This window comes from Oncorhynchus mykiss, chromosome 11, assembly GCF_013265735.2.
Source record: "Oncorhynchus mykiss isolate Arlee chromosome 11, USDA_OmykA_1.1, whole genome shotgun sequence".
NCBI classification, from domain to species: domain Eukaryota; kingdom Metazoa; phylum Chordata; class Actinopteri; order Salmoniformes; family Salmonidae; genus Oncorhynchus; species Oncorhynchus mykiss.
This window is the reverse complement of record NC_048575.1, coordinates 48,051,787-48,079,127: the sequence shown is the minus strand read 5'-3', so window position 1 is coordinate 48,079,127 and position 27,341 is coordinate 48,051,787. Positions and strand designations below refer to the sequence as shown.

General features: G+C 42.7%; 1 protein-coding gene across 1 annotated transcript; it reads left to right on the top strand.

Moving 5' to 3' along the window:
* The first annotated feature begins 6,318 nt into the window (after positions 1-6,318).
* Positions 6,319-27,278, top strand: LOC110535040 (transmembrane channel-like protein 2-B). The gene is made up of 21 exons (XM_036935627.1): positions 6,319-6,364; positions 6,647-6,692; positions 7,067-7,346; positions 7,392-7,459; positions 10,067-10,216; positions 14,432-14,522; positions 14,779-14,860; positions 14,964-15,070; positions 15,231-15,329; positions 16,322-16,464; positions 16,748-16,895; positions 17,615-17,809; positions 22,317-22,496; positions 22,958-23,116; positions 23,282-23,410; positions 25,535-25,602; positions 25,711-25,950; positions 26,030-26,155; positions 26,312-26,390; positions 26,548-26,677; positions 26,893-27,278. The coding sequence occupies exons 1-21, from the start codon at positions 6,319-6,321 to the stop codon at positions 27,120-27,122; spliced, it is 2,796 nt and encodes a 931-aa protein (XP_036791522.1). The 3' UTR covers positions 27,123-27,278.
* The last annotated feature ends 63 nt before the right edge of the window (positions 27,279-27,341 follow it).

Sequence of the window (27,341 nt, the reverse complement as noted above, 5' to 3'; positions counted from 1 at the left end):
CTAGGGTTTCCCCAACTGAGTCCTCGGAACCCCAAGGGTGCACATCTTGGTTTTTGGCTTAGCACTACACAGCTGATCTAAATGATCAATTAATCATTAAGCTTTGATCATTTGAATCAGCTGTGAGCTGTTAGGGCAAAAAAACTAAAAGTGCACTCCTTGGGGTCCCCAGGACTCAGTTTGGGAAGATCTGCACTAAACACTGAAAGACCATCAATTCAGCCAATGTTCTTGGTTGGCCAGCAGTTTAGAAGTTGTCTGTGAGCAGATTATAGGAATAATTCCCTCTCTGCCAATTCTGATTTTAACTGCAGGGTTACATCATAGGGGGAATATCATTCAATGTATGTCCCTTTGTACATTTATATTCAAAACAGGATACAATGATCAACTTGAAATGCTGACTGTTTTCAGTGACTTGGTAATGAGAGACAGCTCCCATCAAGCAAACCAATTCAGGAAACAAGGACACAATTCCCACAAATTGACGCGTTGGACATGCACCGCAGTTAACTTTACCAAAGGTCCTTGGCCTGAACAAGTATCTCTGTAGTAATCCAAGCTTCACATACTCAATGAGTGTCCCCGTCCTCAGACCTACAAACTGAGTGTCCCAACATCTTAACTCTGGTGCACTGATTGGACACTTTTTTATCTGTTAATCATCCTGTAATTCCTCCTCTGTGAGATCTGGGGTAATATAGCTACCAACATCTAATTACTGTAGCTTGCATGGCTTTAAAAAACCTTCATTTGAAGGTGTTGATCTTTATCCCAAACAGTCGTCAAACACAAACCTATTGTGCATTGCTTCTCTGACTTATTTTAGTATCATCCCCAACTCAACCGATTCAAAGGAACCATGAGAAATCAATCCTATAATGTCGTTAACATTTATTCATTCCAGAACTGGCGCATAGTACCATCCATTAACATTGCAAATGCTCATGTTCAATTCATAGACAGTTATCATTAAGTATTCATTTGAGTTATTTGAGATCTTAAGAAAGTGCAGGGCCTTTATGCTCCATTTTTCCCACACAAACGTTTAAATGATTGGTGGTCCGGTTGGTTTCTTTGGTGAAGAAACATTTGTCTTCCGTCCCAACAGAAGACACAAGCGTGGTTCATGCATTTCTTGAGCTCATTCGCAAGGTTAGTATAGTATATTCTGGATCATCCAAAGGCACTGTTACCTTACCCCCAATATGGGTAATCAGCTACCATTGTGCCCGCTGTCTCAACCCAACCTTGCTCTGTTTGGCTACCTCCCAGTCTCCCGCCATGTTTGTACAATGGGCAGGATATCTGAACCGTGACCGCATGGTTCTCGATTACCTGATATCTCAATGTTATAGTACAACCAGTAATGAAGGGCAGAGTGAAACGTCAGAGCATCACAGGCACTGATTTCTCTCTCCCACCTGGCCTCCTGTCTACTTTCTTTTCTTGTCCAATCAGATGTCAGAGGTTGTGTGCAGAATTTCATCGATTCTCAAAAGGTTCATAACTCAACAGGTCTATAAACAGTAGTTAAGAACTTTTAGTAAATGGAACCATGATCCCCAGATCAACTGGTCCAGGAAAACATGTTGAACAGGAATCACCCTGCATCCAATTGCTGGCTTGCCTTTGAAGTTAGCCGGGTCGGTCCTGGTCGGTCCCTGGATGGGATACCAGATGTTACTGGAAGGGGTGTTGTAGGTCCCGAAGGGGGAACTCGTCCCTCTGGTCTGAGATCCCTATGCCCCAGGGTAGTGAGGGGGACATTGCCCTTCGAAGGGTGCCGTCTTTTGGATGGGACGTTAAAATGGGTGTCCTGACTCTCTGTGGTCAATAAAGATCCCATGGCACTTATCGTAAGAGTAGGGGTGTTAACCCCGTGGTCCTGGCTAAATTCCCAATCTGCTGCTCATACCATCATGGCCACCTAATCATCTCCAGACCTGCTAACTACTGCTCCAACAAAGGTTAAGGGGGTAATTGTAACAAGCCTACCTATGCAAGGTTTTTTACACCACTTATACTGAACCACTTAATCCTCAGATTTCGATAAACACTGGCAAACACCTTACTTAGTTTCGCACTCATCATCCTCCTCCTCCTCCTCCTTACTTGATAGATACGGTCCTTACAGGGCTGTAACCAGGGTTTGAGTTTTAGTGAGGTCCAGAAGTGTCCCCAGCCATTATCACCTTGGCTGCTGTAGGTTCATTCCCCTCAGTCCGTCTATAAACACTTAGCCTATTAGCTATACAATTGTGGTGTTATACTCCTGAAAGGTGGGAAATGTGAGAAATGATTCACTGACACGTACAGTAGCATCAGCGGCAAAACAAAAACCTATGACATTTTTAGAACTGTATTGTTTGCATGTTGATTGCATTTTAATGTAGGCCTATAGGGAAGATAGGCCACAAGGAGAAGTTCATATTGAAACGTCGTTTTTTCCCCCTAACTTTTTTCATAAGATAAAGTACAGATTTTCTCAGGGGATGCTACATGGGCCACAAGTTTGGGAACCACTGTACTAACCTCTTTCTCCTCTGCTTCCTCTATGGATTTCACATGACTGGGCAGGGGTGTGGTCATGGGTGGGCCTTGGGGGGCATAGACCGACCCACTGGGGAGTCAGGCCCAGCCAATCAGAATGAGTTTTCCCACACAAAATGTCTTTATTACAGACAGAAGTACTCCTGAACTTTACTCGCAATAGAAGTCTCTGCAGGCAACTAGCAACCTGACTGACTGCCATATTATCTATAAGTGACTATTTACCAGTTGTGCAGTCATTCCCCCGAGACCGTTTTTGTTTGTTTTGGTCATGTCTGTAGACACACTGTCAGCAGGATCTTTAGTTGCCTTTTTGAACCAACTACGAGCTGGGGTAGATTGTTTCACGTAGGCCCTCAGCCTGAGCCGCGAGCGGTCGGAGTTAGCCGTTTGAGAGAGTGGTGAATGTGCTGCTAAAAAGGCAAATCCAGGAGGAAAATTTGGCAAACACAACTAACAAACCATTGTTCATGATTCAACTGGTTCACAAAGAGGCAAACGCAATTAGAACTCAGTCAGATCAAGAATATAAGTGTTCTGAGCTTTGATCAACGCTAGGAGCAGTATTTAGATTTTGACCGGTAATTGATTTCCTTTATTGTGTCCTATGTAGTAACTTTAGGCCAGTGCCGATTTTAGCATGTCAATCTTGGTAGGGGAAACTCCCCACATTTTTGTTGATGCATGCCAGCAAAGCCACTACACTACACAACACAACACTAAACAATACATTAATTGCACTATAATGGTGCCAAACGGTGCCCACAAACTGTTAGGGCCTTCATAAATCTGTCCCAAGCAGAGCTTTCTTTTCAGAACTATGTAGGAATCCTTCCCACTGCTACACTTGGCTATCAGTGGAGCCTTGTCTGGCAGTGAAACAGTTCATTCAGCCTCATTTACTGCCTTAAAAAAACATAGCTGATATGGCTGACTTTGTGGTTTCTACTGACAATTGAGATGTACAAACTCTGGCATAAGGTGACGACGAGCGGATAAGACGATAAGAGGCAAACCGTAATTTCGATTAAGACATTAATGAGCGTTAATTAAGACGTTAATGAGCTAGGACTGACGTAGTCAATATTACTATTTGTTCAGCACTTTTGAAATGGACAGTGACAGAATTCAGAATATGCGCTGTTCTTACAGTTTTCTCCCTGTACACCAAGTCAGAACCGTAGGATAAATATAGGGGGCATATATGCAGACAATGAAAGCTCTTACAATATTTGATGATGACATTTCTCTAAAACAGGCTATAGGCTACATGTACACCACCAAGTAAGAACAGTAGGCTAAATTATGAGGGGGAAAGGAACCAAATTATTAGGGTGATGCACATGGGCTACTAACAGCTTACTGCATAAAATACACTTAGTTGTAATGAACACGAGGGGAGACAGAGAGCTGGTTTCAAGCGCAGGGCGCAGCAGGTGTTTATCGAAAAGGACCACAGGAGGAGGCAGGTAGCTGGGTCTAGGGGCAGGCAGAAGGTCATACACAGGGGTCCAAAAGGGAAACAGTACAGGCAGGGAAAAGGCTAGTAACGTAGTCCAGGAGATCAGGCAATAGATAGATGACAGGAAATCCTTTAGGCTAAAGTACAGGCAGGGAATAGGCAAAAGGTGTCATTAGCGAGGCAGGCAAAAACTATCATACACGGGAGGAGTAAATCACAGGAAAAACAGAGCCCAGCAAGACGTGTGTCACAAAACGACCAATACCTCACAGTGATGGGGTGCAAAGAACTGAACTAAATAGTGTGTGATAATGACATACAGGTGTGTGAACAGGTGATCAGAATTCAGGTGATTGGGATCTGGAGAGTGAGCTGCGTTCGGGGGATCGAGGTGTTTGAGAGTGTGAGATGGAAAGTGGGCTGGAAAGTGAGCTGCGTTCAGGGGATCTCCGTGGTTGAGGGTGTGAGTTGGAAGCAGACGTTACATTAGTATTAATTTCTTAGCCACTGTATACATATCTCCCTGGCATAATACGTCATTTATGCAGCAGCCTTACATTCCTCTTTTGATCTTAAAGGGCTCACTGTATGGTTTGTACTGTCCATCTACAGTGGCGCGTCTCGACGGGAACTTGAGAAGGACAGAGGATGGGAGAGGAAGAGTTACCCAGAGAAGGAGGGATACAGCGGGGCTTAGGTTTCAGCATCATGCCCTATTAATTCCCACATAATCACAGGAAGAGTTGCGTTAGCTGCTTTCGCTACATGTCTCCGGTTGCCATGCATTATTCACCAGGTCATCCCTGACATGTCACCATAAGCAGACAAGCTATTCTTATTAACAGTGAGGGATGAAGCTTAATGCGCGAGTGCATTGTGTATTCTTTGTTTAGTTTCAATTTGTCCATTTCAAGTTTTTTAGTCGTATGTATGGGATACGCATGGTATACATTATCCAACGAAATGCTTGCTTGCTTACTTCCTTCTTGACAATGCAACAACAATAATAAATAATAAAATATAACAACATGAAGATAAAGTAAATGGCTCAGTAGAATAGAATAAACATTTTAGTGTAGGTATAATACAGGACTATTTATAGTCCAATATATACACGTGTATTGGGGGATGGGGCAAGTGTATAAATTGAGCAGTATAATAGCAGTCTGGTAGCAGCAGTTGTGATGTGTGTGTAGCATGAATGTATATACAGTGTGTGTGTGTGTGCGTGTGTGTGTATGGGGGGGGGGGCATGAGTGAGTGAATGTGTGCTAAGGTGTGGAGAATCAGTGCAGGTGGTCAGTCCAGTTCAAGTGTTCAGCAGTCTGATGGCTTGTAGACAGAGACCGACTCTGAGCCTCTTGGTATCAGACCTCATGCTCTGCTACGTCTGTCCGACGGTGAGTGGGAGAACAGTTCGTGGCTGGGATGTGTGGGGTCCATGATGATGCTGCCTGCCTTCCTCAGGCACCGTTTCGAGTAGGTGTTCTGAATGGACTTATTGGCAACAAGAGCAGAAATGCATTTTGAGACATGTTACACTAATCTTACAATGGCATGAACTAGTTCTGTCCAAGATGTCCAAGATGTATCACTAATGGTTATGTTGCAACCCTCATTCTTTTCAGCCCAATTCCATCTTCCATCGATATTACCATGTCAAGAGCCCATGATAGTATTTGTATAGCACGATCATGTCATAGAGGCTGCTTGTTGTCTCACTTTCCCCTCAAGCTTACAGTACTTAAGAGTTCATTGAATTTTAATGAGAACTGTCCTTTATTTCAGCATTTGTGCAAAGGTTTCGAATTTCAGGGTCAGAGTTACGTACAGTACATGATGGAATATATTGGTGTGAGTTTTCCAACTGTTGTTCAAAACAAATTATAACTGCAAAACAGGTGAATAATGGTTATAATGCACCCATGAAGGCATTCAGTTGGAATTGATGTGTGTGGCTGTGCGTGTGGGTGTGTGTACTGTATCTGTGTGTCTACACGCATGCTGTAAGTCGTATCAACTGATGTTGTTTTTTAATTGACATCCCTTTTTGTACCCCTTTATTGTCCCTTTAGATTTTGTCTTTCTCCTTCAGGTTTAAAGATGATCATCTCTTGGCCAATATCATTGGTGGTTGTCAGGGAAACAGCCAGTCTAGTAGCCCAAACACAGGTGTAACTGTCAGAGTATGTGAGTGCTTGCACAGGTGTGATGGCTATCTGCTTAGCTGAGGTCTCCATGGCCTGAGAGGGAGAGAGCAGGCTGACCCAAAGAAGATAGCAAGAGGACAACACTCAGCCAAAATGCCTTCTCAGAAGAAAAATGACATTGCAATTAGAATGGAAGACGGTGGGTTGGATTTATTCTGTTCCTCTTTCTTATTTTGGATTTCTCTTGAATGCTGAAGAATATTCAGCTCTTCACTTTCTTTGAGGTGCTCGTGGTAAATATGGAGGTAGTACATAGATGTACTACTAGATGTTCTATGACATGTAACATAATCCACACTGTTAAACCATAAAGGAACAGTAAGATTATGGTATTTATGTTGGTTCAAAGACAAAATACAATATTTGTGGATATTCTGGATGCCTGTGGTGTTGCATCACAATGTTGTTTTTTATTTTATAGTGGGAATTGAAATCGATGGAGAGTTAGACAGTGGGAGTGAGGGTAAGTCATAAGATGGAGAAAGTGTTTGATGTGCGTGTTTATGTGAGTTTGCTTACTTCCTGCGAGTGGGTGTATGTACAGTCAAGCTCACTTTGATTGGTTGTGGATATTCAAAAAATATATTATTTTGAAAAATATGACATTCCAAAAGAGGAGACACACCTCATCATAATTATGACATTTAGTTGTCAAAATTATGGAACAAACATCAAAAAAGGAAGTGGGAGGCTACCAACCTGTATGATTTATATGTTTGTTTTAATTGTTCAGGTTTGAATGCAATCTATGGATCTATGAAGCCTTTGTCTGTCTGTTAATATTTGTGTGAGATATATACGTGAGTGCGTGTGTATCAGATGAGGCCAGGTGGAGGGACAGAAACAGGAAAGCCAAAGCCTCTCCACGAGCCGGGGGACGGAACGGCAAACCGGCCACCACTGAGGACGAAGAGGAAGAGGAGGATCAGGACGAGGCACCGAGGAAGAGGGCTCGTAAGAAGAAAGCCAGTGCCCAGGACAGCGAGGAAGAGGAGGAGGAAGACGACAGAAGCGCCAAGCGGAAGGGCACAAAGGCTGCGGGCAGAAAGAAAAAGGCAGTCAAGGAGGAGGAGGAGGAGGAGGAGGAGGAGAAACGAGGGAAGAAAAAGAAAGGCGGAAAAGTGACTAGCAAGAAGCAGAAAGACGAGCAGAACAAGGAAAAGAAGGGCGATGCCAAAGGCAAAGGAGGAAAGGAGAAAGGGAGCGGGAAAGACAAGAAAAAGGAGAATGGAAAGTACAGCAGGTGCAGTATCCTTTGAGAGGGCCATCTCTCTCACGTATCTCCACACTCCACGCACCCTCATGTATGAGGGAGGACTCTGACAGACTCTGTTGGTATATGCCCCTTCATTGTATTGAGTTATTGCTTCAGGGAGTTGAGTTATGAAATTGGGCTATGGGGTTGCGCTAAAGTGTTCCAAAATACTACGACAATGACCCAAGCTCACTATTTGGCACTCGGCAAAAAAATAAATAAATTCACACAGTGAACGATCCTATAACATCAGGTAACGTTTCGATTGAGTCCTGATTGAGTCCAATGGTTTGCCGCTAACGTTAGCATGACAACGTCCCTGACATATTTTTTAAATGTCCCTGGAAAACAGTATTTGATAAACATTAGTAGGACATGCTGTAATGGTTATAAGAACATTTGGGAAAATCATCCAATAATACTTGTTTTTTTACATTTCTAGAATGTGTTAACTAAACTTTTATGGATAAATCGTTATAGCCATCTGATGGGAACATCCCTAGGGACATCCATGGGAACCTTGGTTATAAACGTGTCAACATTATCAAAATGTCACAACTAAAGTTTTGGAAAGGGACAGGCAACCAGAATTTGTTACCAGAATAGAGTTAGGTTGTAGTGGTAAAAACAAGGGTATATGTTGTGTTCTGATGGGGTATGACAGTTGACCTAAGCTCATGGGGCATTTACAGTGCATTCTGAAAGTATTTAACACATTTTGTTACATTACAGCCTTATTCTAAAATGTATTAAATAAAATAAAATCTTCATCACTCGACACACAATATCGCATAACGACAAAGTGAACACAGGTTTTTAGAAATGTTTGCAAATGTATAAAAGCTAAAAAGCAGAAATACCTTATTTATAAAAGTATTCCGACCCTTTGCTCTGAGACTTGAAATTGAGCTCAGGTGCGTCCTGTTTCCATTGACCATCCTTCAGATGTTTCTACACCTTGATTGATTCAATTGATTGGACATCATTTGGAAAGGCATACACCTGTCTGTATAACGCCCCACAGTTGAGAGTACATGTCAGAGCAAAAAGCCAAGACATGAGGTCGAACAAATTATCCGTAGAGCTCAGAGACAGGATTGTGCCGAGGCACAGTTCTGGGGAAGGGTACCGCATCATTGAAGGCTCCCAAAAACACAGTGTCCTCCATCATTAATAAATTGAAGAAGTTTTGAACCACCAAGGTTCTTCCTAGAGCTGGCCGCCTGGCCAAACTGAGCAATCGAGGGAGAAGGGCCTTGGTAGGGCTCCAGAGTTCCTCTGTGGCGATAAGAGAACCTTCCAGAAGGACAACCATCTCTGCAGCACTCCACCAATCAGGCCTTCATGGTAGCGTGGCCAGACGGAAGCTACTCCTCAGTAAAAGACACATGACAGCCTGCTTGGAGTTTGCCGAAAGGCACCTAAAGACTCTAAGACCATGAGAAACAAGATTCTCTGATCTGATGAATCCAAGATTAAACTCTTTGGCCTGAGTGCCAAGAGTCGAGTCTGAAGGAAACCTGGCACCATCCCTACGGTGAAACATGGTGGTGGCAGAACATGCTGTGAGAATGTCCTTCAGCGGCGGGGACTGGGAGACTGTCAGGATCGAGGGAAAGATGAACGGAGCAAAGTACAGAGACATCCTTGATGAAAACCTGCTCCAGAGCGCCCAGGACCTCAGACTGGGGCGAAGGTTCACCTTACAACAGGACAACGATCCTAAGCACACAGCCAAGACAACGCAGGAGTTCCTTTGGGACAAGTCTCTCTTTGTCCGCGAGTGGCCAAGCCAGTGCCCGGACTTGAACTCGATCGAACATCTCTGGAGAGACCTGAAAATAGCTGTGCAGCGACACTCCTCATCCAACCTGACAGAGCTTGAGAGGATCTTCAGAGGAGAATGTGAGAAACTCCTCAAATACAGGTGTTCCAAGCTTGTAGCGTCATACCCAAGAAGACTCTGTAATCACTGCCAAAGGTGTTTGAACAAAGTTCTGAGTAAGGGTCTGAATACTTATGTAAATGTAATATTTCCGTTTGCAAACATTTCTAAAAACCTGTTTTTGCTTTGTCATTATGGGGTATTGTAGATAGATTGATGAGGGGGAAAAAACGATTTAATCCATTTTAGAATAAAGCTGTAACGTAACAACATTTGGAAAAAGTCAAGGGGTCTGAATACTTTCTGAATGCACTGTATATAAGTTATATTCTTCAAGAATCAGTGGGTAAACATCATTCATTTATAAGTCCAAAAATAGATGTAGCAACTAAGGATTCTAGCCTGTAGTTTCAATGGATGGACATGCTTACTGGATCATTCTAGGATGTCTGTCATTTGACTTGCATACTGTATACCCCCTCTTGTCGCCTAATTTCTCGCTCTGTTCTCTTTTTGTATTTTCTGTTGGTCTTCCAGATGCTTTTCAACATTATGTGACAAGTCCAAAGTCCTTCTGAGTTTCTACCATGATAATGCGGCACTGTGTAACTGGCCACCTCAACTAGAACTCTACTCTGGTTGACACATGATTGACCCTGACTTGACCCCTGGCACTTGGTGACAGCTCTTTCTTCTGACAGCTCTTCTTCTTCGGGCGAGTCAGGGGACGAGGATTCTCTGTCGGAGGGGGAGATGGCTTCTCTGAAGGAGGAGGTGGAGGAGAAGAAGAAGCTGATAGCCACTCTCAGGAACAAACCATGGCGCATGAAGAGGAGGCTCAAACTCCTCAAGTAAACAAAATGGACGCATTTCACATGGCATGTGCATTCCTCTGCCAATTTCCCATTGGCTGATTACCTTCATGACTCATAGGGACTTGCTCTTGCTGTGCTGTTTTTCTCTTTCCTATAATACTTTACACATTCCTGAAGGTTTATACTGTGACTTGGCACACATGTCAATTCAAATCAAAACAAATCCAATTGTATTTGTCACATGTGCCGAATACAACAGTTGTGAAATTCTTATTTACAAGCCCTAAATCAACAATGCAGTTTTAAGGAAAATAAGTGTTATGAAGTCTTTTGGACCTAGACTTGGTACTCCGGTACCGCTTGCAGTGTGTTAGCAGAGAGAACAGTCTGTAACTAGGCTGGCTGGAGTCTTTGACAAATTTCAGGGCCTTTCTCTGACACTGCCTGGTATAGAGGTCCTGGATGGCTGGAAGCTTGGCCCCAGTGATGTTCTGGGCCGGATGCAATACCCTCTGTAGTGCCTTGCAGTCAGAGGCAGAGCAGTTGCCATACCAGGCAGTGATGCAACCAGTCAGGATACTCTTGATGGTGCAGCTGTAGAACTTTTTGAGGATCTCAGGACCCATGCCAAATCTTCTCAGTTTACTGAGGGGGAATAGGCTTATTCGTGCCGTCTTCACAACTGTCTTGGTGTGTTTGGACCATGATAGTTTGTTGGTGATGTGGACACCAAGGAACTTGAAGCTCTCAACTCAGTCCTCCTTTTCCTGTAGTCCACAATCATCTCCTTTGTCTTGATCACGTTGAGGGAGAGGTTGCTGTCCTGGCACCACACGGCCAGGTCTCTGACCTCCTCCCTATAGGCTGTCTCATCGTTGTCAGTGATCAGGCCTACCACTGTTGTGTCATCGGCAAACTTAATGATGGTGTTGGAGTCGTGCCTGGCCATGCAGTCCTGAGTGAACAGGGAGAACAGCAGAGGACTGAGCACGCACCACTGAGGGGCCCCTGTGTTGAGGATCAGCATGACGGATGTGTTGTTACCTACCCTTACCACCTGGGGCGGCCTGTCAGGTAGTCCAGGATCCAGTTGCAGAGGGAGGTGTTTAGTCCCAAGGTCCTTAGCTTAGTGATGAGCTTCGAGGGCACTATGGTGTTGAACACTGAGCTGTAGTCAATGAACAGAATTTTTACATAGGTGTTTCTTTTGTCCAGGTGGGAAAGGGCAGTGTGGAGTGCAATAACAATTGCATCATCTGTGGATCTGTTGGGGCGGTATGCAAATTGGAGTGGGTCTAGGATTTCTGCGATAATGGTGTTGATGTGAGCCATGACCAGCCTTTCAAAGCACTTTATGGCTACAGACGTGAGTGCTACAGGTCGGTAGTCATTTAGGCAGGTGACCTTAGTGTTCTTGGGAACAGGGACTATGGTGGTCTGCTTGAAACATATTGGTATTACAAACGTAGTCAGGGATAGGTTGAAAATGTCAGTGAAGACACCTGCCAGTTGGTCAGCGCATGCTTGAAGTACACGTCCCGGTAAAACCGTCTGGCCCTGCGGCCTTCTGAATGTTGACCTGTTTAAAGGACTTACTCACATCGGCTATGGAGAGCGTGATCACACAGTCGTACGGAACAGCTGATGCTCTTATGCATGTTTCAGTATTACTTCCCTCGAAGCAAGTATAGAAGTAATTTAGTTAATCTGGTAGGTTTGTGTCACTGGGCAGCTCGCGGCTGTGCTTCCATTTGTAGCCTGTAACAGTTTGTAAGCTCTTCCACATCCGTTGAGCGTTGGAGCCAGTGTGGTACGATTCAATCTTAGTACTGTATTGACACTTTGCCTGTTTGATGGTTCGTCGGAGGGCATAGCAGGATTTCTTATAAGCTTCCGGATTAGAGTCCCGGTCCTTGAGAGTGGCAGCTTTACCCTTTAGCTCAGTGCGGATGTTGCCTGTAATCCATGGCTTCTAGTTGGGGTATGTACGTACAGTCACTGTGGGGACGACGTCATCAAAGCACTCATTGATGAGGCCAGTGACTGATGTAGTGTACTCCTCAATTCCACCGGAAGAATCGCTGAACATATTCCAGTCTGTGTTAGACTGTAGCTTAGCATCTGCTTCATCTGGCCACTTTTTTATTGACCAGACACGGGTGCTTTAGTTTTTGCTTGTAAGCAGGAATCAGGAGGAAAGAATTATGGTCAGATTTGCCGGGTGAGGGAGAGCTTTGTTTGCGTCTCTGTGTGTGGAGTAAAGGTGGTCTAGAGTTTTTTCCCCCTCTGGTTGCGCATTTAACATGCTGGTAGAAATGAGGTAAAATGGATGTAAATTTCCCTGGATTAAAGTCCCCGGCCACTAGGAGCTCCGCCTCTGGATGAGTGTTTTCCTGTTTGCTTATGGCCGGATACAGCTCATTGAGTCTTGTCTTAGTGTCAGCATGGGTTTGTGGTGGTAAATAGACAGCTAATAAGAATATAAATGAAAACTCTCTTGGTAAATAGTGTGGTCTACAGCTTATCGTGAGATACTCTACCTCAGGCAAGCAAAACCTTGAGACTTCCTTATTTTTGTTCTATCTTGTCTTGTTCTATCCTGCCGAAAATGCTTTAGTAAAGCTGCCAACTGTATGTTATTTATGTCGTTGTTCAGCCATGACTCGGTGAAGCATAAGATATTACAGTTTTTAATGTCCCGTTGGTAGGATATACTTGCTTGTAGCTCGTCTATTTTATAATCCAATGACTGTACGTTGGCTAATAGGATCGATGGTAAAGGCAGATTACCCACTCGTCGTCAGATCCTTACAAGGCACAGAGACCTATCTCCCCGATATCTCCGTCTCTTTCTCCTGCTAATGACGGGGAGGAGGGCCTTGTCGGGTTTCTGGAGTAAATCATTTGCGTCAGACTCGTTAAGGAAAAAAAAAAATCTTCCAGTATGGGGTGAGTAATCGCTGTCCTGATATCTAGAAGCTCCTTTCTATCATAAGAGATGGTGGCAGAAACATTATGTACAAAATAAGTTTCAAATAATGCAATAAAACACACACAGTAGCACAATTGGTTAGGGGAAAGTAAAATGGCAGCCATCTCCTCCGGCACCATTATCACTACCGCCATTATTTCACGTTGTTTCAACTTAATTTTATTGAAATGACGTGGAAACAACATTGATTCAACCTGTGTGTTATTTATCATCTTATTTGTGAAATACTATATATGTTTTTGTTTAATTTAATTAAAGCATAATTGTGTCTGATGCTACATTGCCTGATACATTTTCCTATTTTTGAGTGTGTGTGAAATCCTTTAAACTACTTTTGAACTATTTAGGAGTTTCGTGAATTGGCTTTGCTGATCGATGTTCTTTGAATTGTTTGTTTTTTTAGACAGTTTCTCACTTGTATCTCCACAACTTGAGTGTATCTCCACTGACCAGTATTCACCTATCATTCACTCTTAAAAGGGTTCTACCCAGAACCATATAAAGTTATTCAGTTTGTCCCAGTAGAAGATCCCTTTTATGGTTCCAGGTAGATCCTTTTAACTTAACATTAAAACCATTTTAGAACTTTTTTTTGTTTCTAACAGTGTTGGGTTACATTTTTAAAAAATCAACAAGGCCTGCTGGACTCACAGCCAGCTCACCAGCCAGGGTTGTGAGCTGACAGTCACTTACAGGTCAGGACACAAGTACAGTATTAAGACAGATGAGACGCCTTGACTTTTTCATGAGCTCAACACTGTCTAATATGCATGCAGTTGTAGCTGCCTGTAGCTTGTCAATTCCCTCTCATCACTGGTCTTTCCAGGTTGATAATCTTTCATCACATGGCCTCCTCCAAATTTCCCTGACTAGTAATTTACAGTGTTGATTGATGGATTGGTTGTTTTCTCATCTACTTAATTTAATCGTGACTAATTCATGATTGGGGCGGCAGATAGCCAAGTGGTTAGAGCGTTGGACTAGTAACCGTAAGGTTGCAAGTTTGAATCCCTGAGCTGACAAGGTAAAAATCTGTTGTTCTGCCCCTGAACAAGGCAGTTAACCCACTGTTCCTAGGCCGTCATTGAAAATAAGAATTTGTTCTTAACTGACTTGCCTAGTTAAATAAAGGTAAATAAAATTCACCTGTTATAAATTTGAAAAGTTGATTCATTGGTTGGCGGTTCTTCAAGCCAGTGATTGATATGTTTTTTTTTGTTGGTTGACGGGTCATCCTTTTTTATGGGTTGAAATTGTAGAGAATGCCAGGCGTTTGTGGAGGAGTTCGAGGGGGCTCTGGGAAAGGGCAAAGGGAGGAAGCTCTATGCCTACAAAGTCATGATGGCTAAGGTAACTTTTCTCAGTCCACACATACTTCACGCAATTATGCATTTATATACTTTAAGACTTAAGTTATAACGTGCATACAATACAACTTTTAATCATAAGTTCATCATTAGCTTCATGATTTGTCATGACCATAATATCATTAGCAGAATGTTTGTTGCCCACATCAGTTACAACCTGATATGTTAGTCAGGAACTATACTTCTGTGATTAACTTGTCTTTTCAAATATTCTCTCATAACCTTTTCTTTTTCTTCAGAAAATGATCAAGTTCAACCGTGACTTTGACAATTTCAAAACAGCCTGTATTCCGTGGGAAAGAAAGATAAAAGAGGTTGAAAGTGGGTACCGTCATTTAAAGCTATTTCAGTTACTATCTTGTTCATGTCATGTAGTTTGATCTATTCATCATGTAACTTTTGGAGTTTGACCTCTAACCCTCAGGTCACTTTGGGTCATCTGTGGCTTCCTACTTCATCTTCTTGCGGTGGATGTACGGTTTAAACTTGGTCCTGTTTGCGTTCATGTTTGGTCTTGTGGTTCTCCCAGAGGTGAGCAGCTTTTTACCTTCAGCGCAGAGTCCATTGTTTTGCAATACTGTTGTAGTACATTTGGTCAGTATATGGAGAGATATCGAAGGAGGACTCACTGTCTCATTCTCCCAATCCCCACTTCCCTCTCTTTTTGTTCCTCTTTTCCTACTGTCCGGAGGTGATGATGGGTCTTCCGTATGGGTCTATTCCCAGAAAAACTGTTCCCAGAGCAGAGCAGGACAGAGCCATGGACATCTCTGTTCTCCTTGATTTTGGTGTGAGGATCTTGGAGTGACTTAATACTTCCTTCGGAGTGACACTCTTCCTTCCAAGCAATTGCCTTGTGATGTCACATTTAGAAACCTTGTTTAGACTTAAACTACTTCAGGTTCAGGTTTACTTGATATGATTATACCTATGAAAAAACATACATACAATGTGATGTCATACAGTACTTTTAAAATACAGGTAAAAATGTGATTTTAAGACATAAGCTGTCATATATGTTCATGAATAACTGCATGATAATGCATTGTACTTGCAGGCTTTAAGTGAAGTGTTACACATTTTCAGTAAGAATGTATGCCATTTCGCAGACACTATTATCTAAAGCAACTTGCAGTCATGCGGCATACATTTACATAGTGGTGGGCCTGGGAATCAAACCCACTACCCTGGCGTAACAAGCACCATGTTATACTAACTGAGCTACAGGGTAACTGCCAAGACCCTGCCCAGTCTTAATATTAATTGCTAACTTATTTTAGTGCCGGTAACATCGACTGGCAACAGGCAGCAGTGAAAAGTAAGTCGAGGAAATTGTCCAAATGAACGCAACTCTGTATTTAACTCTTTTCTGATGGACCCTTGATAAGTTATTCAGTGGGATGGTTTTTGCAGGCAATATGGTTGCTTGTGTTCTCCCTGTATTTCAGATCTCTGTCGGCTGGTAATGACAGAGGTTTTGCTGATTCGAATATTAAACACAATGTTATGCCCTGCAGTTGATGAAAGGAATCCAGTCATATCCACCACACAATAGCGGGGGTCCTGCTAACTATACATAGACCACTGTATCGCCATCTGATCCTGCCATTCTTTGATTGGGTTTGTCACATGCCTATGTGCTTGGTTTGCTGGTGTGTAATGTGTTCGACAGGGCTGGCCCTTGGCATAAGAACCTGTCACTATCATTTTGCATCTACATCCGCTTTCTTTGAGATGGATTGCTTTCACACATCCATGATTATTTTTGGTTAATTCCAACAGGGTTACTGCAAGTACTCTATTCTGTTCTATGGTTTCTATAATGACGAGCGCACCATCGGAGTCCTCCAGTTCAGACTGCCTCTCTCCTACCTACTAGTTGGTGTAGGCATCTTCGGCTACAGCCTGATGGTGGTCATTAGAACGTGGGTAAAGCACACACACACACACACACACACACACACACACACACACACACACACACACACACACACACACACAGTAAATTATAATCCACATTCACACCCCGTATCTAAAATATTGATGCTAGCAACCCTCCCATTGCCAGCTCACTCCCTCCGCATTTTTCCAGTCAGCACTTGGATTCGAACAGCAACCCTCCAGTTACTTGCCCACATCTCTAAAATCACCCCCCCCCCCTCCCAGTATAGTGTACTGTATGTCACATCCATCTTCTGTGTTCCTCAGGATGGCCCGTAATTCGGACGAGGGAGGAGACGGTGGGGATGACGGACAGTTCACCTTCGCATTTAAGATGTTCACCAGCTGGGATTACCTCATTGGCAACCCAGAGACAGCCGACAACAAGTATGCCTCAATCACCACCAGCTTTAAGGTAATCACAGCAGAAGCTACTTCTTATCCATAGCTAGTAGGCCCTGTTGTTTATGACATAGGATGATTCTACACCAGGACAGCCTGGATATTTTGGCTATCTCACATTGTTATAATTCTCACATAGAAACTTCATTGGGAGGAAGGATCTTAGATATGTTTTTTTTACATTGTTATCACATTTTTTTTTTGCGGGGGGGGGGGGGGGGGGATCATGATGAAAGTGGGCATTTTAAGCCCTTTTTAGAATGTGAATAATTGTATTTCAGAATCTAGACATACTCCATATGTTAGAGCACACTATAAGGAGAACAATGGCACCACGAAGTTGTCTGTATCATGTACGGATCACAGATCATAGGGTCTTACAGGAGACATGTATAGGTCTGAAAAGGGCCTAAAATGGATGCTTTTATCATTATTTTCTGAAATATGACTCTTGATACAAATGTAAAAATTATGTCAAACATCTTCCTGCATTGAAGTTTATATGTGAAAATTGCCAGAACTATCTGAGGTACCTAAAATATTTTTGGGCTGTCCTGGCATTGAATCTCCCCATAACATTGTTCTGCAAATATCCGTTCTCCTGCTCTTATCTTCAATCTCCCAAGAATCATATGCACGTAAAAAAGGTACTACACGTATGAGCCTACACACTTACTATCTTCAAAACAAAGTATTCTCTGTGTTTCTCACTGACCGAACTGTTCTTGGTAGGAATCCATAGTAGACGAACAGGAGAACCAGAAGGATGAGAACATCCACTTGCGAAGGTTCCTGCGGGTTCTAGCCAACTTTTTAATCCTCTGCAGCCTGGGGGGCAGCGGCTTCCTCATCTATTTTGTGGTCAAGAGGTCTCAGGAGTTTGCCAACCTAGATCAGGATGAGCTTTCCTGGTTTGAAAAGAATGAGGCAGGTACAGTTGTTTTGATCAGATACAGTGCTTTGCAAAAATATACAACTATTCAGCCTGTTTGTTTAGGCAAGTCTAAATTAGTTCAGAAGCTAAATGTGGCTTAACAAATCACATACAGTGGCAAGAAAAAAGTATGTGAACCCTTTGGAATTACCTGGACTTCTGCATAAATTGGACATAACGTTTTATCTGATCTTCATCGAAGTCACAACAATAGACAACACAGTCTGCTTAAACTAATTACACACAAACAGTTATACATTATCATGTCTTTATTGAATACACTGTGTAAACATTCACATTGCAGGGTGGGAAAAGTATGTGAACCCTTGGATTTAATAGCTGGTTGACACTCCTTTGGCAGCAATAACCTCAACCAAATGTTTTCTGTAGTTGTGGATCAGACCTGCACAACGGTCAGGAGGGATTTTGAACCATTCCTCTTCACAAAACTGTTTCAACTGCTATATTTTTGGGATGTCTGGTGTGAACCGCTCTCTTGACGTCATGCCACAGCATCTCAATCGGGTTGAGGTCAGGACTCTGACTGGACCACTCCAGAAGTCGTATTTTCTTCTGTTGAAGCCATTCGGTTGTTGATTTACTTCTGTGTTTTGGGTCGTTGTCCTGTTGAATCACCCAACTTTTGTTGCGCTTCAATTGGCGGACAGATAGCCTAACAAACTCCTGCAAAATATCTCGATAAACTTGGGAATTCATTTTTCCGTCAATGAAAGCAAGCTGTCCAGGCCATGAGGCAGCAAAGCAGCTCCAAACCATGATGATCCCTCCACCATACTTGACAGTTGGGATGAGGTTTTGATGTTGGTGTGCTGGGCCTTTTTTTCTCCACACATAGTGTTGTGTGTTCCTTCCTAACAACTCAACTTTAGTTTCATCTGTCCACAGACAGTGCAGCAAAGATTTTGGACTGCAGTGCCTTCTTCCGTGGTGTCCTCCCATGAACACCATTCTTGTTTAGCGTTTTATGTATCATAGACTCGTCAACAGAGATGTTAGCATGTTCTAGAGATTTCTGTACGTCTTTAGCGGACACTCTAGGATTCTTCTTAAGCTCATTGAGCGTTCTGCGCTGTGCTCTTGCATTCATCTTTGCAGGACAGCCACTCCTAGGGAGAGTAGCAACAGTGTTGAACTTTCTCCATTTATAGACAATTTGTCTTACCGTGGACTGATGAACATCAAGGCTTTTAGAGATACTTTTGTAACCCTTTCCAGCTTTATGCATGTCAACACGTCTGAGATCTCTTTTGTTCGAGGCATGGTTCACATCAGGCAATGCTTCTTTTGAATAGCAAACCCACATTTTGTGAGTGTTTTTTATAGGGCAGGGCAGCTCTAACCAACATCTCCAATCTCGTCTCAATGATTGAACTCCAGTTTAACTGGCTCCTGACTCCAATTATCTTTTGGAGAAGTCATTAGCCTAGGGGTTCACATACTTTTTCCAACCTACACTGCAAATCTTTAAATGATGCATTCAATATAGACCTGAAAAATACAATAATTTCTGTGTTATTAGTTTAAGCAGACTGTGTTTGTCTCTTGTTGTGACTTTAAAGACCAATTTTTGCAGAAATCCAGATAATTCCAAAGGGTTCACATACTTTTTCTTGCCACTGTAAGTTACGTGGACTCACTCTGTGTGACATAATAGTGGTTGACATGATTTTTAATGACTAACCTTTCCTCTGTCCCCCATACATACAACATCTGTAAGGTCCCTCAGTCAAGTATTGCATTTCAATCACAGATTCAACTACAAAGACCTTTTCGAAGGGATCTTTTCGAAACCCTCATAAAGATTGGTAGATTTATTTTACCTTTATTTAACTAGGCAAGACAGTTAAGAAAAAAGTATTATTTTCAATGACGGCCTAGGACCAGTGGGTTAATTGCCTGTTCAGGGGCAGAACGACGTATTTGTACCCTTGTCAGCTCGGGGGTTTGAACTTTGAACCTTCCGGTTACTAGTCCAACGCTCTAACCACTAGGCTACTCTGCCGCCCCAATGGGTAACAATAACAAATCAGACATTGAATATCTCTTTAAGCATGGTCAATTTAATAATTATGCTGTGGATGATGTATTAAACCACCCAGACACATCATAGATAGAGTCCTTCTGAACTGAGCTGCAGGACAGGACAGGAATGAAATTGCTCAAGGATGTTACCATGAGGACATTGATGATTTTAAAACAGATACAGAGCTCAATGGCTGTGATGGGAGAAAACTGAGGAAGGATCAACAACATTGTAGTGACTCCACAACAATGACCTAAATGAGCGAAAAGAAGAATACAAATAATCCAAAAGGCACTAAAGTAATACTGCAAAATATCAAAGCAAAGGAATACACCTTTTGGGCATAAATGCAAATCCAACACAACACATCACTGAGTAACTGCCTCCTTATTTTCAAGTATGGTGGTGGCTGCATCATGGTATGGGTGTACTTGACGTCGGCAAACACAAAGGAGTTTTTCAGAAAACGCGGTGGAGCTAAGCACAGGAATTCTTCTTCCACTTTGACATTACAGTGTATTTAGTGTAGATTGTTGACAAAACAATTACAATCCATTTCTATACCACTTTGTAACACTATAAAATGTGAAGAAATCCAAGTGGTCTGAATACATTTGCAAGCACTGTACATGCTGTGTTATGGTTCATCTCATCAAATGCAGTGAGCCGGAAATGTACATTTGTGTTTGTCCTGTTTTCTTCAGTATTAGAAAAAAAAGTGCTATTTAGAACACATAGGTGAAATCTTGGAATAACCACCGGGTTCTACCTGGAACCAAAAAGGGTTCAACTATGGGAACAGATTAAAAACATTTCAGAACACAAGATTCAAAATATATCGTACTGTAAAGGGTAACACTTAATTTGATGTGGTCCTTATTACAGTGTAATTTTTATTTTTACATTTTTAATTGTGCCTTTATTTAACCAGGTAGGCCAGTTGAGAACAAGTTCTCATTTACAACTGCAACCTAGCCAAGATAAAGCAAAGCAGTGAGGCACAAACAACAACACAGAGTTCCACATGGAATAAACAAACATACAGTCAATAACACAATAGAAAAGTATATATACAGTGTGTGCTATTGAGGTAAGATAAGGGAGGTAAGGCAATAAATAGGCCATAGTGGCGAAATAATTACAATTTAGCAATTAAACACTGGAGTGATAGATGTGCAGAAGATGAATGTGCAAGTAGAGATACTTGGGTGCAAAAGAGAGAAAAAAATAACAGTATGGGGAGGAGGTAGTTGGATGGGCTATTTACGGATGGGCTATGTACAGGTGCAGTGATCTGTGAGCTGCTCTGACAGCTGGTGCTTAAAGTTAGAGAGGGCGGTATGTGTCTCCAGCTTCAGTGATTTTTGCAATTTGTTCCAGTCATTGGCAGCAGAGAACTGGAAGGAAAGGCGGCCAAAGGAGGAATTGACTTTGGGGGTGACCATTGAAATATACCTGCTGATGCGTGTGCTACAGGTGGGTGCTGCTATGGTGACCAGTGAGCTGAGATATGGCGGGACTTTACCTAGCAAAGACTTATAGATGTCTTGGAGCCAGTGGGTCTGGCGATGAATATGAAGCGAGGGCCAGCCAACGAGAGCATACAGGTCGCAGTGGTGGGAAGTATATGGGGCTTTGGTGACAAAACGGATGGCACTGTGATAGACTGCATCCAATTTGCTGAAGGTGTGCTGGAGGCTATTTTGTAAATGACGAAGTCAAGGATCGGTAGGATAGTCAGTTTTACGAGGGTATGTTTGGCAGCATGAGTGAAGGATGCTTTGTTGCAAAATAGGAAGCCGATTCTAGATTTAATTTGTGTAATTACAATAACAAGTATTGTAGTAAATTGTAATAAATCAAAGTTACACTCTAATAAAAACATTATAACTGGTGGTAAATGGAGTCTGTAATTACAGACCTGTAACAACAAATGCTTGTTACTGTGCTTGTTACATACGTGCAAGTTTCCACTAAATTTACCAATTCAATGTTTCGCTTCTTCTCAGCTGCATCCGATTCAGTAACAACTGTCACAAGGTTGTACATCTCTCGTGGACAGATGTGCTAGATGATCGAGATTACTAAAGTCGGAGGCTCAATAGGCTCTAATTACCTATCTGTGAGTGCACTCTGGGCGGGGATTAGTGAAGGGTCATTGCATTTCAAATTACATATGTAATTACACTGAAATAAGGACCACTTAAAATGATTTTTTACCCTGTAAAGTATTACCACGCTTCGGTTTCACTTAATAACTTAAATGAATAAGCCATTGAAAGGATTGTACATGTTTTTATAAATGTTACACATACTTTATACATTAAATGATATAGGCTATGTTATAAATGTTAATGAATTTAAAGCTTAAAATTATAATGAATGCTAATATCTCTTTACAAATAAATTGTTTTTCTAGCCTTCATCCCGGTGATTGGTTGTGTGTTACCTTCCAGGTGGAGTTTGTGATGTCACTGCTGGGGCTGGTGTGCCCCCCTCTCTTTGAGACCATCGCTGAGCTGGAGGAGTACCACCCTCGTATCGCCCTCAAGTGGCAACTGGGCCGCATCTTTGCCCTGTTCCTCGGGAACCTCTACACCTTTCTGTTCGCCCTTTTTGACGAAGTCAACGCAAAGGTACCAGACAGTATGTCAGTGGCATGTACCTGCAAATGCATATGTGTGTGTTTATTCACCTGTATGTATGTATGTGTGTGTGTGCAGTGGCGGATTTAGGAATAGGCAACATGGGCTCCCACCCAGGACGGCATCTTGCGCAATTGGTTTTCTAGCGCCCATTTGCATGTCACGTCAATGATATCATGTCACCTTGTGGGACTGTGGGTCAATTAACCTTGTCGGAGTGGGCTCCCTGATTCTAGTTTGTGAGATAGGCAGGCGGTTCTAGCCATACAAGCTAGAACTGCCACTGTGTGTGTGTGTGTGTGTGTGTGTGTGTGTGTGTGTGTGTGTGTGTGTGTGTGTGTGTCTGTGTCTGTGTCTGTGTGTGTGTGTGATGGTGTGTTCAGTACATATTGTATGCATGTGTATTTGACTTACTCACCTGAACCTGTCTTTGTGTGTTAACATGTGTACAGTTGGAAAAGGAGAAGTCTATTAGGAATGCCACTATCTGGGGACTGAATGAGTACTATTCCAACTATAGCTCCTACCACAACACTACTGACATCCCCCCTCCAGACATCCACCCTGCTGATGTCATCAGAGGGCCGTGCTGGGAGACCGCCGTTGGCATAGTGAGGCTTCCATGCGTTCTTCCTCCGTTTTCCCTTCGTCACTGAGTTTTTCATTGACCTGAGCAGGAAAAAGTTCCCTTCATTGTACATCAGTGATATGACTGAGGCTGTCTGTGACATGCCGGGTGTTTCCTGTTTAGTTTTCTTTCTGTGCTGTATCTCTAGGAGTTTGTGAAGCTCACCGTCTCTGACATCCAGGTGACGTATATGACCATCCTGATTGGTGACTTCCTGCGAGCCATGATCGTGCGTTTCCTCAACTACTGCTGGTGCTGGGACCTGGAGGCTGGATTTGTACGTGCTAGGCTATCAAAGCATTACAGACCACTGTATGTGTGTGTGTGTTCCCATTTTATTATAATAGTTTTTGGTAGTGTTAGGGTTGCGTCAATTCGAATCTGGTATCAGAACAAGTTATAACACTGAGTCACTGATTGTACTCTATGTAATTTTATAAGCTAAGCAATAAATGGCAAATGCAACTTTCGTATATACGGGCTCACTGTAATACCACGCAGGGCAGAACAGGGAACTGACAGGATGTAAGAAAACAGCTGTGATAGGCCAACAGACGGGTTGGAACTATGTCTATCACAGTAGAGGCTGAGCGTGGTTTAGACTTGCTCAGCCTATCGCAGGCGCTCAGGCTGGTCCCACCTCTTGGCGCTTCTTGGAGTCAACCCTCTGTCAATGTATAGATTCTCACTGTTCTGGTATCACCCCCTAGTTATAACAGTTGCTCAGTTCCTGCTATTGTGTTGTTCAGTATTTGTCCATCTCATTTAAACCTCGTGATGACCACCCCTCCCTATACCTGATTAACCACAACTTTGTAAGATACAGCAAGTCACACCATGTGCTCAATATTGTCACATACAAACACAAGGACAAAGCATCTGCTGGGCTGTTATCTACAGTTTTGCAACATGCAGGTCACACCATGTTACTCAGTTCTTGTCACACACACAAACAGGCAAGTAGATGTAGCAAGCAGTTGTTTAATCTAATGATGATGCTCAAGTGCACAAATGCAGATACTTCAAACAGCCAACATCAGATAATATTTAATCATATATATGGCAATGGCTATAATGTAAAACACAGAATCCCACAGTAGCATTACATTTTTTAAAACATTTTAGTCATTTAGCAGACACTTAATTAGGGTTCAGTGCCTTGCTCAAGGGCATATCGACAGATTTTTCAACTAGTTGGCTTGGGGATTTGAACCAGCTAGGCTACCTGTCTCATTTTACATTACAATATGGGATAAAGTGGTAATAACATGTTAATAGTATGGTAACAAGGTAGAGTTACTCAATATCAATACATCATTCTTCACAGTTAACCCCTTCATTTGTGTGTAATTATATTCTTGTTTCAAGGTTATACACCACATATGTAAATACTCAACACTAGTGTTTTTCTTTGCTTATTGCAAGTGGGAGTACATTATGTGTTTGTTCCAAGTAAACTTGATACCTCAGTGTTCATTTCGTCAACACTAATTATGACAGAAAACATTCAGCAACAACCTATTTTTCCTGAAAACTGAAAACAATGAAAACGAATGACGATAACAAGACAAGATGCCCTGAAAAAAAATAGAACTATTACAAATGACTTTTCATTTTAGTTGATGACAATGTAACGAGACGGGACCTCCATGTGAGACTAATGGACATTCAATTGCACATGAAGCTCCTTTTGATCTGTTTTGTCCAATCATAACCATGCCTTTGCAGAATAAAATACAATCCTCTCATTGGTCTTTCAGTTGCGCGGGCTGCATGAGCTGATCTGCCTGGCCCTCCTCCACACACAAAGCTACCAGGCAGTCACTCGTCTCGCCTTTGAACGATTGCAGATTGTAACTAACCTCAACTAGAAAAAATGATGTTTACTCTTTCTTACTTTCATATAGGCTATTTTTGCTTTGATCACATCAGAAGCTCAATTACTATGTGTGCTTTTGTTCATCTGTGTTGCCGCTCTCGTGGTCGGCTATTGGAAATGCTACTGTTATTTGCTGAATATGAGGAGTACAGTAATAATTCTGGCGTTGTTGGAAAGCTTAGATTCCCCATTTTAAGGGAATCGCTGTTATTTGCCCCCCAAAAATTGTCCAGAGTTTTAATTGACTGATAAACTAAAACTACGAAGCATGTAAGGGCTAAAATGGGACTAAGAATAAAAGCTATTTTAGTCAAAGGACTAAGACTAAAACAAAAAAAATGCTGACAAAATGAACAGTGATACAACACAGTGACATCCGGCAAGATAGGTGATCCTTCACGTAGTGACACAGGACACTGCCCCGTTAAGTTAATTACTATGGGAGAGAAAGAGGGAGAGAGAATAGAATTACGTTTACATTATTTAACATGATTTGCAATATTTTTTTGTATGTGATTCTAGCCGTCGTATGGAGAGTTTGACATCAGCGGCAACGTGCTTGGATTAATATTCAATCAAGGAATGATTTGGTGAGTAAATATGAGACACCCCATAAACCATCAACACATTTCCACAAACCCTGTAAGTTGTGTTGATCTGCGATAAGAGTCACATTTCTGTATTTGTGTTTGTTTCAGGATGGGTGCGTTCTACGCCCCTGGCCTGGTAGGGTTGAACGTCCTGCGTCTCCTCACCTCCATGTATTACCAGTGCTGGGCAGTGATGAGCTGTAACGTTCCCCATGAGAGGGTCTTCAAGGCCTCTAAATCCAACAACTTCTACATGGGCCTCCTCCTCCTGGTGCTCTTCCTCAGCCTTCTGCCTGTGGTTTACACCATAATGACCCTGCCGCCCTCCTTCGACTGTGGCCCCTTCAGGTGTCTCTCATACACACGCACAGACACACATACACACACACACTAGGCACACATCTAATGCTGATCTCTTGTCTACCAGCGGAAGGGAGCAAATGTATAATGTCGTCATGGAGACTATAGAGAACGACCTACCAGCATTCATTGGGAATATCTTCACCTACGCAACTAATCCTGGGCTGATCTTACCAGCAGTGCTGCTGATGGTGTATGCACACACACACGCACACACGCACACACACACACACACACACACACACACACATTACAGCAACACAGATATGGTCATAGTAAAATATCATAATCATCATAATACATGCCATGTTTAAAACAGGTTAAATAGTTTTCTGTGATCCTGTGGCAGGTTGGCCATCTACTATCTGAATGCGACCTCTAAAAACTATCAAAATGCCAACCTGGAACTGAAGAAGAAGATGCAAATGGTAAATGAGCATGATCACCTAAACTGCTGTCTCTCAAGCCTTAAATGATTTACTGTAAACAATGTAATGCTACTAAGTACGTGTTGGTCAATGCATGCACACAATGCTGATGTGGGGATTGCAGAAACAGCAACAGTATTATCTGCGTTGTGGTTAGGCTAGAGATGAAGAGAAGAACAGGAGGAACAACAAGGAGAACACCAACCAGGTGATGCAGGACCTGGAGGACCTCCTGCCCAACCGCTCTCTGCTCCCACCTGCTGCTGCGGAGGAGAAGCCCCCACTAGGTCAGTTCACATAGCCAACTCTACCTACCTACCTACCTACCGTCTCCACTCAGTGCCACCTAGTGGCTGGATGTTTTTTGGGAATTCACAAAAAACGGTGGACCCACTTAATGAACATAATTTAAGAAACAGTTTGTTTTGAGTGAATTGTATCATAATATCGCCCCTCAGCAGAGCTACATGTATATAGGTATATTCGTTTTTCGCCTTTTCAGAGATAGTGCGCGAGAAGGGAAGCAAACCTCCCAAAGTGGCAAAACGTCCAGGAGCAGCAGCCAATGGCAAGGGGGTTAATATTCAGAAGGATGTATCGTTGGCTGCACCAAACCCCAAAGCAGCTGTGACCCATCCCCCAGGCCCAAGGGGGCCGTCTGGAAACGCCAGAGGACCACCCCCAGGGCCGGCGAGGGGCAGAGGGAGGGGGACACCTCCCTCTAGACGCTAAACAGGTGAAAACCAGGGTGCTAGGATGTCAATACCACCCTGACAAATCAGGCTGTAGACAAGCAGGGGAAGAGCAGGGTTGTGTTCATTAGGTACCAAACGTAAGAAAACAGACCGAAACTCAAATAAGAAAAGTTCCTTGTTTTCCATCGGAAAAAGTTTGGGAATCTGGCCAAAGATCTAAAGCCTGTAGGTAGTATTTGTAACACCCTCGCAATCA

Coding starts and splice junctions, on each gene's coding strand:
- LOC110535040 (XM_036935627.1), top strand. CDS start 6,319: ATGCCTTCTCAGAAGAAAAATGACATTGCAATTAGAATGGAAGACG. Junction 6,365..6,646: donor TGCAATTAGAATGGAAGACG/GTGGGTTGGATT, acceptor TTTATTTTATAG/TGGGAATTGAAATCGATGGA. Junction 17,810..22,316: donor CCTGGTTTGAAAAGAATGAG/GCAGGTACAGTT, acceptor GTTACCTTCCAG/GTGGAGTTTGTGATGTCACT.